The sequence below is a fragment of the Zootoca vivipara genome, chromosome Z (assembly GCF_963506605.1).
Source record: "Zootoca vivipara chromosome Z, rZooViv1.1, whole genome shotgun sequence".
Lineage (NCBI taxonomy): Eukaryota > Metazoa > Chordata > Lepidosauria > Squamata > Lacertidae > Zootoca > Zootoca vivipara.
The window spans coordinates 15,798,527-15,812,532 of NC_083294.1; the positions used below are offsets into that span (position 1 = coordinate 15,798,527).

General features: G+C 45.8%; 1 protein-coding gene across 1 annotated transcript in view; it reads left to right on the forward strand.

Annotated features, from left to right (window-relative positions):
- The first annotated feature begins 4,951 nt into the window (after positions 1–4,951).
- The window catches only part of PRRX2 (paired related homeobox 2), a 62,660-nt gene continuing 53,605 nt past the window's right edge, over positions 4,952–14,006 (forward strand). Inside the window, exon 1 of the mRNA XM_035113054.2 lies at positions 4,952–5,300. Within this exon, the coding sequence (XP_034968945.1) occupies positions 5,048–5,300 (253 nt within the window). The 5' untranslated portion in view covers positions 4,952–5,047. The remainder of the gene's footprint in view (positions 5,301–14,006) is intronic.

Consider the following 14,006-nt stretch of genomic DNA (forward strand, 5'->3'; position numbering starts at 1 on the left):
AGAATGGGTTATAATAAAGGATAACTGTAGGGTCGTCCCAACCCCAGTTAAATGAGCAGGAAGACAGCCTTGAATCATTAAAGGCACCCCCCTTTCCCCCCAGATCCCTTCTCCACCCCTCTAACCCTGTCTGATGCAGCTTGACGATGCCCCCAGGCTCTCAAAAGCAGTAATCATAGCAAGATGTTACCCCCAGTTAAGAGGCGGCCTCTAGGGCCAGACTCAGCCAATTAAAAAGATGACGGGGAGGTAAAAGGTCAGCCATGGAGTCTTTGGTACCCGTGTCCTGTGGCCATATGTCCTTACCCCATCAGTAGGGATGGGATGAAGGAGGAATTTGGGACTGTCATATTTAAAGGTGAACCTACCTTGTTTACAACTCCCAAGCATGGATCGAAACTCAGCCACATTCAAAAATCCACACTTTTCCGAAATATGCAGCACTCTTCTCTAGTTGAGTAAGGGTGTGTGTGTGTGTGTGAGAGAGAGAGAGAGATTCATATACTCAGGTAAAGTGTGTATAAAACTGCACGTGTTCATTTAAATAACATGCAAAAATGCATGCAAAATTGTGCATATTGGAATAAATGTACATGAAAATGCAGGCGGGTTTTCATTAGGGTTTTTCTTTAAAATCAATCCATCAATCAATCAATCAATCAATCACAAAGTGATACAGTATGGAGATTGTGGAGACCCAAATTTAAGCTTGAAAACCCTCTGCAAAAATCCAAAATGGGATATTCACTCATCCCTTACCCTCCAGGTAGATGTTCAGAATCCACACACTTTCAGAACTGTTTAGTACAGGGATAGAGGAATCTCAGGCCTGGGGTACATATGTGGCCCGCAGGTCCTCTCTCTATGGCCCTCAGATTCTCCCTAGGGTATTCTACCTCCCCAAGCCCCATCCCTCAGTGGTTCCCTTCAGGATGAAGACATGTGTATATAGAGAAATTCTGGAATGAACCCTGCTGTTGCTCCCTTCACTTTTGATGGCCCAATCTACCACAGGCATGGGTCCCTCCTCCAGAAGGGAATGTGGCTATCAGGTTGGAAAATGTTCCTTCTCCAGCTTTTAATTACAGGAATCAACAATCAGGACAGAGCTCTATATTATTATTATTATTATTATTATTATTATTATTATTATTATTATGTATTGCTATTATTACTTACTCTTCATCAGCAGCTCCCAGAGCAGGTTACAACGATTTCAAGTTCAGAATTAAAAGCAGTTAAAGCAGATTACAGTCACAGGAATATTTTATTATTATTATTTATTATTTATCTACTGCATTTAAATCCCGCCTTTTTCTCCTAGGAGGTCAAGGTGGCGTCCATAGTTCTCCTCCCTCATTTAATTCCCAGAAACACCCTGTAAGTTAGATCAGGCTGAGAGGCAGTGACTGGGCCCCAAGGTGAGATTCATGGCCAAGTGTGTGTGTGTGGAGACTTGAACATGGGATATCTCTCCCATGTTCTAGTCCAACGCATAGCTGCCAAGTTATCCCTTTTTTAAAGGGATTTTCCCTTATGCTGAATAGGCTTCCTCGCGAGAAAAGGGAAAACTTGGCAGCTATGGTCCAACGGTTCAACCACTACACCACACTGTGGGGGCCCTAAACACATACACCTCCATTTTCAAAAGCCGGGATAAAGAGCATTCAGTGGAAGTTGTGTAATGAAGGGGCCAGGCACACCTCTGTGGGAAGGGAGTTCCACAGTTCAGGGGCGGCCACAGAGAAGACCCTCTCCTGGGCTACCCCACCCATAGCTGCCAAGTTATCCCTTTTTTACAGGGATTTTCCCTTATGCTGAATAGGCTTCCTCGCGAGAAAAGGGAAAACTTGGCAGCTATGACCCCACCCGCCAGGCTTCTGAGAGTGGGGGAACTACCAGAGTACTGAGTACAGTTAAACAGTGCAGTCGCAGGAATATTTATTATTATTTATTACTTTAAAACAAACATTTAAAATAAGTAAACAAGTGTATGACTAGTGAGAAGACTTCCATCTTGCCTCAGCCTACTTCCTTGAAAATAATGCTCAACATGGCAAAATTTCAGGCTGTGATCCTTAAGCTCTCTTATTTACTGTGTTTATATCCCACCCCCCACCCCCCGGGAAGCTAATGGTGACAGGCATGATTCTCCCTCGCCTCATTTAATCCCCACAACAACAACCCTTAGAGGTAGGTTAGGCTGAGAGTGAGTAACTAGCTGAAGGACACCTAGTGAGGTTCATGGCTGAGTGAAAATTTGAACCCTGGACTCCCAGGTCCTGGTCCAATGCTCTAACTAGCATGCGATGCTGACTCTCAAATAGGGTGGGGCATGGTTAATCAGGAAAGGGATTATCACTTCTCTGACATCACAAACATAGGACTCAGCTATACAGCTGCAAATATAACCTTTTAAGCGCTTTATAAGTGCATTATACAATTGTGACACTAGATGGCGATGGCGGGCTTATGGCAAATTCAATATTTTTTTCAAAACGCTTTTTCAAAAAGCATTTTCACAGCGTTTTTTTAAATATATGTGTCTGTATTCCACCATAGACAGTAGGGAGTTGGGCTACGCCCATGCACTGAAAATGCAACAGTTGCCATGAATATCCAGAGCTTTGATGCAGAGCAAACCTTTTGGTTTCAGCCCTTCCAAATCCACTCACGGTAGCCGGATAAGAGGAGTGTTTCACCCAGGAAGCAAATTGGGAGCCAGGCCAGCCATCACTAATTGATCAACTTCCCCTACAGTTTCTGATGTCGGCTGGTTCCATAGATTCCTGTCAAAACAGATTGTTTGTGAAGCCTGTCACTGAAATAAGCAAACATGATCAAAGCAGATCTTAGCTTTTTTCAACAGTTCTGGGTTCTTCGAGTCTTTTCAAGGGGTAACCGGGAAAAAGGAGAAGAGGGTGCAATTCTCGTAAGTTTTTAAAATATAGCATTGTAGGAAAATTGACATCACGGGGCAAATCCGTTGTCATTTTTGTTATGGACAGGAGCCTTTTATTTAACATTTTGGATCCAATTCATGTGTTCCAGAAACTGCCAATGAAAATATAATATGTTGGTTCTGTAGTTGGAAAGAATCCCAGCCAGTAAGTCTGGAAGTCAGAGGCTGAACAAATCCCTCTCGTCACTGCAATCCTGGGCTGTGGGTTTGGTTACTTGCTTCCTTTAAAAAACCCCAACCCACTGGGTTTAAAAAACAGCAACAAAGTCATGGGACAAAGTGAAATTCAAGGCTTGGACCAACCAATCAGGCCCTGATGGAAAACACTTCTTAGAGGAGCTTCCAAGGATCCACTATAATGTTTATGTTTGTGACTTAACCGCTTCTTTCCTTTCATCTGTTCTGCAGATCTGTTGCATGGAACTCTAGGTAGCAAGCAAGAGAAGTTCTGACCAGGAATGGGCAACCTCACTTCTGTTCAGAAGAACAGAAGAAGAGCCTGCCAATGGCCCATCTAGTCCAGCATCCTGTTCTCATGGCAGGCAGCCAGATGCTCCAAGGGGAAGCTTCCGAGCAGGATAAGAGGGGACACAAACCCACAGAAGCAGGGAGAATGCAGTGGGTTTCTTTGTTCAGCACAAAAACATGCTTCGGACAGAAAACCCTGCCGTGATCCCCGAAAGTTATAAGCCAGGCTGCCCAGCAACTGGATGGAAGACCTTCCCCACAAAAGCAATAATTAATTTCTTTCCATAGGGGTGAATGGTGACAGTTTAGATGGGGAATGGTGACAGTTTAGATGGGGAATAAATAAATAAAGCGCTCCCCACCTGTCACTGATAACTGAACCTAGTCATAGGAACCCAGGAAGCTGCCTTCTTCTGACTCAGACCATTGGTCCACCAAGCCCAGTATTGTCTACAGTGACTGGCAAGAGTTCTCCAGGGTTTCAGGTATGGAATGTATCCCAGTCCTACCTGAAGTTGCCATTGAGGATTGAACACGGAAACTTCTACAAGCGAATCAGATGCTCTCTACCATTGACCCACCGCTCTTCCCCCAATTAAGAGTTAAGAATCTTCCAGCCTGGATAGCTCGGTTGATTTGAGCATGGTGTTGATCAGGCATAGGCAACCTTGGCTCTCCAGATGTTTTGGAACTACAACTCCCATGATCCCTAGCTAACAGGGCCAGTGGTCAGGGATTATGGGAGTGGTAGTTCCAAAACATCTGGAGAGCCAAGGTTGCCTATGCCTGGTGTTGATAATGCCAGTCTCTGTAAGGGACAGCTGCCTATTCCTGCACTGCAGGACATTGGATTACAGTACATGATCTTCAGGGCTCCTTCCAACTTTATGATTCTATTTGGGGTGGAGGTGGGGACTTCAGGTAGGCAAATTATTTTCCCGTTTAAAGCTGTCCTTTTCCCAAACACGTCCCCCAAACAGAACTTGTAGGGGAAAAGGGGAGCGGGGGGGGGAATGACTAACCGATAAACAGAAAATTAAGGAGCAGGAGGGGTGTGTGGCTGTCTGTCTGTTAAAAAGCAAACTTTTTTGTCGATTTCAGAAGAGGGAGGGGAGGGGGCAGCTCCTCTTGAGTCAGTTTCAGGAGAAGGGAGGGGAGGAAGGCTTCGTCAGTTTCAGCAAAGGAGGGCCAACCTCTTGTCAATTTCAGAGCCAGGGGAGTCGTGCGAAAGAAAGAAAGAAAGAAAGAAAGAAAAAGAAACCAACAACTTTGGTCTCTGAGCGGCTCGAGAAGAAGCCAGAGAGAGTTTTGTGGGCTAAGCTGAGCAAGGGGAAATTTGGGGCGCGCTCCCTCGCCCAGTTTCCCCTCTCCCAGACGTCGACACGAGGCAGACCGAGATCTTCCCATCTCTTTTCCCTGGGAAACCACAGCCAGGAAGAGCAATTCGGGGAGTGTAGCGGGGGTCATCAGAACTTTTTTTGTGGGGGGTTGGGTAAGGGAGGGAAAGGCAAGAGAGAGCCGGATCGCTCGCAGTCTTCTGGGTTTGTGGGTGCTGGGTGCTGGTGAGCCAGGGTGGGTGGGGGGTCAGCAGGCGCTCTGGAGCCCCCCACCTCCGCGATGGACGCTGTGGCAGCCTTCGGCATGGATAAACAATTTGCCCCGAACCCGGTGCGGATTTTGGACCCTCCGGACAACCCCCAGGCTCGGAAAAACTTCAGCGTCAGCCACCTCCTGGATTTGGAGGAAGTTGCCGCCGGCATGAATGGGGCAGCCAAGGAATCCGGCGCAGAGGCGAGGGAGAGCGGCAAGGGCGGGCCGGACCCCTCTGGGGGCAGCAGCGGGAGCGAAGGAGGAGGCGCCCTTCGGGAAGGTGAGCGCTTTTTAGATGAAGGGGGGCGAGGAAAGAAGAGGAGATGTCCTCAGACTTTCTTTTTGAGGGGGTGTCCTAAAGAATCTGTGACGATAGGATGTCCGGACTCATCCAACATCTGTGAAATGGGTAGGAAATGCAATGCCAGCCGGGCCTGGAGGAATCCACAAGCTTTCACACCCTGGCAGCTTTGCTCGCAGCTCCTCATAAAGTCCACCTACCTGGGAGTCAGCCCCACTGAATTCAAGAGGACTTGATTTATGAGTAGATATGGTCCAAATGGTGCCGTTTATGGCAGATTTGGGGCCTGATCCTGCCCGCTGTAAAGCATTTCACAGTGATCACACGAAGCCATTCGCATCAAAACACCATCCTTTATATCCCCCCTTTCTTATTTCATCTAAATTTCCCATAGTTTAATTGTTTATAATTTATTGGGTTTTCCACAAAAATGGCAAATCTAGATTGAATGGTGAAATGATAACAGGTGGTGTTTTGATTAGAACAGCATCGTGCAACAGCCACCCCAAATCCACTACAGTAAAAAGTGAGGTGTGTGAAGGTTCCTTCCGCATCTTCCTTAGTGGAAGCAAAAGCGCTATTGAAATGGGTATCCAATTGGGCCCTGTTCCTTCCATTGGGCCTTGCACTTTGTTTTTTCCCCTGCAGGATTGTGCTCCTCTCTCTCTCTCTCTCTCTCTGTCTTTCTTCTATCTTTTCATAATCACACACTCTGAGTTTGGATTGATAGGACCAGCATCCTTTCCTGCACAGTGCCTAGCATGTAGTCCCTTTGCATTAATCTGGCCACTGTGAGAGCAGGATGCTGGACTAGATGGCCCCCTTTGGCCTGATCCAGCAGGACCATTTTTAGGTGCTTAGGTTCTATATGTTAGCTCCAGGGTCAGAGGCAGCAATGCTTCTGAATACCAGTTGCAGGAAACTGTAGAAGGGGAGAGTTGTTGTTTCCAAGGGCACCTGGTTGGCCATTGTGAGAACAGGGTGCTGGACTAGATGGGACATTGGCCTGATCTTAAATCTCTGCTATTTCAATGACCAGCAGTTCCAGTGGTTAGCAATAGATTCCCCTCCTCCCCCCAGGCCTTGGAAACTGGGGAAAGAGGTGGGGTTTTTGTTTGGCAAACAGACATCTTAAAGCCACGGAGAGGAGTTTTTGCAGTTCATCTTTTGCAGTTCATCTATTGCAGTTCATCTATGCGTTTCCATGTGCTGCTCTGGTTTGCCAGAAGCAGCTTTGTCATGCTGGCCACATGACCTGGAAGCTATACGCCGGCTCCCTCGGCCAATAATGCGAGATGAGCGCGCAACCCCAGAGTCGGTCACGACTGGACCTAATGGTCAGGGGTCCCTTTACCTTTACACCTTTACCTATGCTCTGAAATATGTTTGTGCATGAGCAAATGCCATGGAGACTATTATAAGCATCGTGAAATGTGACATCACAACAACAGCCACACATCCAAGAAGATTCCCAGGCATTAAAGGTGACTCCTTCTCCCTTCTTTCAGGATACAAATTCTTCAAAAGGAGCCCTTCAAAAAAATAAAATTTATATGCTGCTTTTTAGCCAAAAAGACTCCCAAGGCAAGAATAAACAGATGTACACAAATACAACATAGGGCAAATACAACATAATGCAGAAACAAATGATGTAAATTCAACACATTTCAACAGTATTAGAAACCAAACACATCTCTGCTCCTACCAAAAAAAGGCAAATGACATTCCCTACAAAAATGTTAAGGGTGAGAATACTTAAGCATATATAAAATGTCATCAGAAAGCTTCCCACAAGGCAGACGGGGTAGATTAGCACAGGAGTGGTGGTGGTGGTGGTGGTAGAAAAGCTGCTTAGTTTTGCCATGAATACCAATGGGAGGTTGAGTTGGCTTGCTTGACCATAGTTTATTGATGAGTTCTCAAGGGCCTTGGGGCTGAAATCATCACCATCTACATAGGCACAACCTTGGTCCTGAACGCAACACTCTGCCGCTAATGGTTCACGGGTGAGGGTCCAAGTCCCAACAACTTGAGTCTAAAGGTCTTTGTTCTAATACTGGTGGTTCCCGAGGCCTCCCAGAAAGTGAAGCTTCCTCCTGGAGAACATGCTCACAGTCACCTTTGCAAGTATACCCAGGCATAGGAAGGATGAGTCTGAACTGTCCTTAATTTTAGCTGCCTAAAATATTATTGTTGCCATTCGTAATAAAGGTAAGAATTTTAAGGGCCTTAGCTGGAAGAGCTAGACGTGGGTTATGACTAGTTATAAGATACTATCATCATTATTGTGAGCCTGCTGGATCAGGCCAAAGGCAATACAGCATCCTGTTCTCACAGGTGCCAGTCATGGGAAACCTGCAAGCAGGATTCTACAACAAGAGCAACTCTCCACTCCTGCGGTTCTCGGCAACTGGAATTCAGAAGCATCACTGCCTCCGACCATGGAGACAGAACATAGCCATCCATTGATTGCCCTCTACATCCTATAGAACATAAGCATGCAAGCAGAGCCCTGTTGGATCAGGCTAAAGTGGGCCCATCCAGTGTAACATCTTGTTCTGACAGTGGCCAACCAGATGCTTCTATTATTATTATTATTATTATTATTATTATTATTATTATTATTATTTGAATTTATATACCACCCTATACCTGGAGGTCTCAGGGTGGTTCACAGAATAAGAAATTTGCAAGCAGGACATGAGCACAAAAGCATTTGTCTGCTACCAGGGTAATTTCAGAGGCACCTTAGCATGCTTGCACACACTTGTGTGCTCCCCCCACTACACCATAAACTGCATGTGTTGCAAGGACGCACTGGTTAGACTGGCCGTTTTTACGGCAATCTGGTTCTGCTTCTTCCTGACTTGTGCTTAGCAATACTCATGCATGTGCATCGACAACACCCAGAAGGCTAAAAGTTCTCTCTTTGTTTTCCATTTTCAATGTCATATATGAAAAAAATAATGCAACAGCCATCCCTGGGAATCAATCTGCATATAAAAATATTCTGTGGAGAGCCCCATAAAAATGAAAAGGATATGGAACAACCCCCATTCATTTCAATGGGGTTTGAACCGGAAAACATCCCATTAGATTTGGGATACATAAGACTTAAGCGCCCAGCTATGTGCTTCAGATCTCAAGAAGTTTTCTCTGGGATACATTGTGCTCTCAAGGACCTCCTGAAAGCTCTGACAGAAGTATAAATTTGTTGTGCATAATCTATCTTAAGTATACACATTTGAATGAATAGGAACTGCCACAACTGCTAGTATGGGGTCAAAATGACTCTTGTGGGTGTCCCCATCCACTTGAATGATGACCCTGTGAAGTAATGAGAAGGTTGCAGCTTTGTGTTAGTGAATGTGCTTTGCATGCAGAACGTCCCAAGCTCAATCCTCAATGGCATCTCCTAGTGGGGCTGTGAAAGACCCCTTGCTTAAAAATCTGCAGAGCTGCTGCCTGTCAGTGTTGACAGTTCTGAGCTGCATGGACTCTTGGTCTAACGGTATAATGTGTTCTCATTAAACCAAACTTTAATTCAGAACTGTGAGGACTGGAATCTTCATTTTTAGGGAAAGGGTCAGAACTCAGAAGTAGAGCATCTGTTTAGCATGCAAGAGGTTTGAGATTCAATTCCCAACATCTCCAGATTCGGCTGGGAAAGACTCCCTGGCCGAAGCTCTGGAGAGCTGCTGCCAGTCAGTGTTGACAATTCTGAGCTAGATGGAATGAAGGCTCCACCCAGAATAAGGCAGCTTCCTATGTAGGTCACTCTTCTAACCATTTCATAAAGGAGACAACTGAGACTGAGCTAGTGGCCTTCATTGGGAGAGATGTGATCCGAATGTCCAACTCTTACTCATTTATTATAATTTATTACGGTTACACACAGCCCTAAAATCCTAAAATAGGCTGGAGAGTGTTGCATAGATGCTTTTTAAGACCGATTATTTTATTGATTAATTGTATTTATTTTTGGTGGGTTTTATACCGTGTTTCCCCTTTTTTAAGACACCGTCTTACAACTTTTTTTCCTCAAAAAAACACACGGTGGCTTATTTTCAGGGGGTGTCTTTTTTTTTTTTAGTGCTGGCACAACTGGGTCCCACTGGCTCAGGACGCTCGGAGCTCTCTTCCATGCACATTTTCTGCCTCTTCTATTCTCTCCCTTTCCCCTCCTCCCCATCCTGAGTCAAGGGTTCTCCTTCCTTGGAGGCTTCTAAGCAGAGGAGACAGACGTGCACAGGGGGGGGGGACTTCACTCTGTGAGGTGGATTTAAACCTCGTAGGATGCCGGAGCAGGAGGTATACACAAAGCTGCCCATCGTCATGTCGGTGTAGGTGGGACTGCTTCTCCTCCTGCTTCGGCTTGGCGCTCGCCGCCATGGCTTCAGAGGAGGCGGCCGGGTGTGTGCGTACGCGGAGGTATAGAGGCTGCTCCCTGGGCTCTCTCACACCGGCCGGGGAATGAGGAGGGAGGCCGGGACCCATCCCGCTCCGAGAAACTCGTGAGGGAAGCGCGAGGGGGACGAGGCTTGGGTCTGCGCCTCTGGCGCGCGCAACCCCAACTGACGGACCGACGGAAGGAAGGGAAGGGAGGGGGGAAAGGGAAGGAGGGTGAGGGGAGCGGCGTCAGCTCTCGGCAAGGAGGCCGGGGTGGCTGAATGACGAGCCGAAGAGGAACCTGTGTGGCACCTTTTTTCTGTCCTGGGGGGGGGGGGAGAGACGCGATCGCAAACATACAGAGAGAGACAGACGCGCACACAGGGGGAGAGAGAGAGAGACACGCACACACACAGAGAAAGAGAAACGGACACGCACACACAGAGAGTGTGCGGCGCTGCTTCGCGCTTTGTCCGAGCGCCAACCCGAGAGAGAGAGAGAGAGAGAGAGAGAGACGCGCGCGCACACAGAAAGAGAAACGGACACGCACACACAGAGAGAGCGCCAACCCGAGAGAGAGAGACGCGCACGCACACACAGAAAGAGAAACGGACACGCACACACAGAGTGCGGCGCTGCTTCGCGCTTTGTCAGCGCTGCAGCCGCTGCCGCTTCCGAGCGCCAACCCGACCTGGCAGGCTTCCTCCTCCTGCCAGGGCCGGCATTGCAGGAGCTGGGTCCTGCTGGCTTGTGCCCTCCGTGCTCCGTGCGGCACTGCTGCACGCTTTATCGGCGCTGCAGCAGGAGCCGCCGCTTCCGGGCACTGACCCAACCCGGCAGGCTTCCTTCTCCTGTTGCAGCCGGCATGCTGGGTCCCGCTAGCTGGCTGGGGCGCTTGTTGGTCTTGCTCTGCATGTCACGGAAGTATGTCTTATTTTCGGGGTATGTCTTACATTTCTCAAATGATTAAAAACCCTGCCATGGCTTACTTTTTGACTACGTATTAAAAAGGGGGAAACACGGTAGTCTGCCCTTCAGTCAAATGCTCTGTTGCTCCTGTGCCTTTAAGAGATTGACTTGCAAATGACAGCAGGTCTCCTGGTTGTGAACAACAGATGCTCTCTTGATGGAACTCCTCTTTCATAGGCAAAGGAAGCCAACTTGACCTCCCCACGCGCCTCGTCTTTTGGAAATTTTTAATTTCTAACCTAGTTTCAGTTCAAATAGCATTGGGATGAAAACAGAAGTGACCTGCCAAGCATGGCAACTCATAATGATCATGAGAGCATGGTGCATTTTCACTTGATGACATATTTAGTGATCTAGACCCGAATCCCAGCTTTTCCTACACAAATGTGGGCACCCTATTGCAACTCAGTTTGGCTTCCCTCTTCCCAGTCTGTGAAACCAGAATAATACGGTAATGTTGATCTGCTAAATGGTGTCATGGTGAGGATTGGTGAATTTGTAGCCTATAGACTTAAATATAAAGGAAAAGAACAAATGTTAAGTGAAATTTGCAGTGCTTGGGTGACCTCAGAATTAGGAACAGAAATCCAGAAAGACTCCTTCAGATATTTATTTCATATTTATTTATCATGTATCATAATAAATAAATGGGCACTAAATGGTTGGGCCACCCCTGAGCCTTTAGGCATCATTAGCTCCTTTTACCAGGCTCCCCCCTTTTTTTGCAATGGATGCTTTGTATGAGAATGATTTCATTTCATTTCACAAAATGTATATACCGCTTGATTGTAAGCAAGCAAGCAAGCAAATCCTCAAAGCAGTTTAAAACAAAAAACAAAGAAACCAAACAACCCCACACAAATTATCGGTAAGAACTGTTAAAAAACAAAACAACTATTTAAAACATTTGAAAATAATTAAAATAAAAACCTGATTAAAATAATTGCCAACAATAGTTGGGTAGGTTTTGCCTAAAACAAAAATGTTTTTTTAGTAGGCACCAAGAACAGAACAGTGAAGGTACATGCCTGATGTCAACGGGCAGGGAGTTCCAAAGTGTGTGTGCTCCCACACCAAAATACAGTGGAACCTCGGTTTATGCCTACCTCTGTTTACGAAAACCTCCGTTTACGAAAGCTGCAGACCTTGAAGTGTTTATATCTGGGTTCCGTGGCGTCAGATGCACAGATGTGATCTGCGCAGTGTGTGTGTGTGCAGAAGCGCTCTATCGGCGCTTCACGCACGTGCAGAAGCGTGCCTTCGGCGAGCGAATGCCTCGGTGAGCGAACGCCTCCGTGGAACAGATTGCGTTTGCAAACCGAGGTACCACTGTATCAGTTTCATTCATATGCAGAATTGGTATTGTGTGGCACCTGCAACAGTGCCAATTCCAGTGACTGAAGCAGTCGAGTGGGCACTTGTCAGGTAAACTGGTCCCATGTTGCTGAGGGCTTTATATACTAATAGGGACACCTTGAACTTGATCCCCAACCTCGACCCTCCAGATGTTTGGGATTACAACTTCCATCTTCCCTAGTTAGCAGCACCAGTGGTCAGGGATGATGGGAACTGTAGTCCCAAAACATCTGGAGGGCTGAGTTTGGGGGTGCCTGGTCTAGGGTGATGTCCACTATTTCCAGGAACTCTTCTCATTGTGAAATGTTTGTAGGTGATCTCAGAGTTTGTTTGGACCCTGGGTGAGAACCTGGAGCCTGAGAGGGAGGGTGTGTCAGAAGAAAAATGAATTGGTATTGATTTATATATTAGTAACTTTTGTATTAATGTAATATTTTCATATGTCAGTGTGTATTTTTGTAATACTTTGTTTAAGTTGCTTGTTGTTGCTTCAGTTTTCTGCAAATTGAGAAGACCTGAGCAAAGTGTTACAGGGCCTCTCTGTCAGCTGATGGTAACATCAAGTGACTGAGATTCCATATAGGGAACAGGCAGAAGCAGAGATAACGGCAACACTATATCCAAACAGATAGGCTATTCTCCCCATTAACCTCCAATTGGAAACCATTTTCTGGGGTAGGGGGGGCAGTTTTGATGTTCAGGTGTATGTTCAGGCACTGTGTGAGAAGGCCTTTAGCCAGACCATGGTCTTGATGGCAGGCACATGCAACCGTGAGTGGGATCAGGGATGGGGTTATGGAAATATACCCTATTTTTGGCACGGGGTCGTGGTGGCCACCATTGTTCTTTCCTGCTTGCATGGAAGCTTATCCCTTATGTGCCCACTTAACAGCTTTGATCAGTGGAACTGGCCCTATAAGAACTTTATATTTTAGTGTAGCAGCATCTTTACTTTGGAACTCCCTGCCTCTTGATACTAGGCAGTTGCCTTCACTGTAGTCTTTTTGGTGCCCACTAAAAACATTTTTTGTTTAGACAAGCCTACCTAGATGTTTAGAAAGCTGATGTGTGTTTTAATTTGCTTTCAGTCTATAGTTAACATTAACAACTTGATTCAGGTAGGTAGCCGTGTTGGTCTGAGTCGAAGCAAAATAAAAAAATTCCTTCAGTAGCACCTTAAAGACCAACTAAGTTTATATTTTGGTATGAGCTTTCGTGTGCATGCACACTTCTTCAGATACACTAGAAACAGAAGTGTCAGATACACTAGAAACAGAAGTGTCAGTGTATATATATAGGGTCTGACACTTCTGTTTCTAGTGTATCTGAAGAAGTGTGCATGCACACGAAAGCTCATACCAAAATATAAACTTAGTTGGTCTTTAAGGTGCTACTGAAGGAATTAACAACTTGAGACTTTCAAAAAAGATTATAATTAACGTTCATTTTCCTTATTGATAATTTCATTGTTTAATCTTTTTCATATTAATTTTTAGGAAATAATTAAATAAATAAAATTTATTCTCGAGCCAGAACGGTGTTCATGTAGTATTATATACTTGCACTGTGCCCTGTTTTGCTTCAGGGGATAAAGGACAAGCTTAACAATCCTCTTCCTTCTGTTAGTAATGGGAGAAAAACATGTATGGATTCCTTTCTCATACAGAAGAAAAGGCACAGTTCTTTTAATGGCGCAGTTCTGTGTCAATTACGTGGGAGTACGTTAGCATTGAATTTAGGAAGCTGTACTTCCCAGCAGAAATAAGCCTTTCACATTTCAAAGAATGCAGCAGAATAATGATAAGGGCTCTGGCAAAGGTGGACTAGCAAAAAGGCCAGGCCGGCATTCAATACAGTATATGGAAACTTATCTTCTATTACTAAGTAGAATTGTCTTACTGTTGATTATACAACCAATCTTGCTTGGTTTGGTCTGGGGTATGTTTCAACCAGGTAATAGGAAGAATTCAT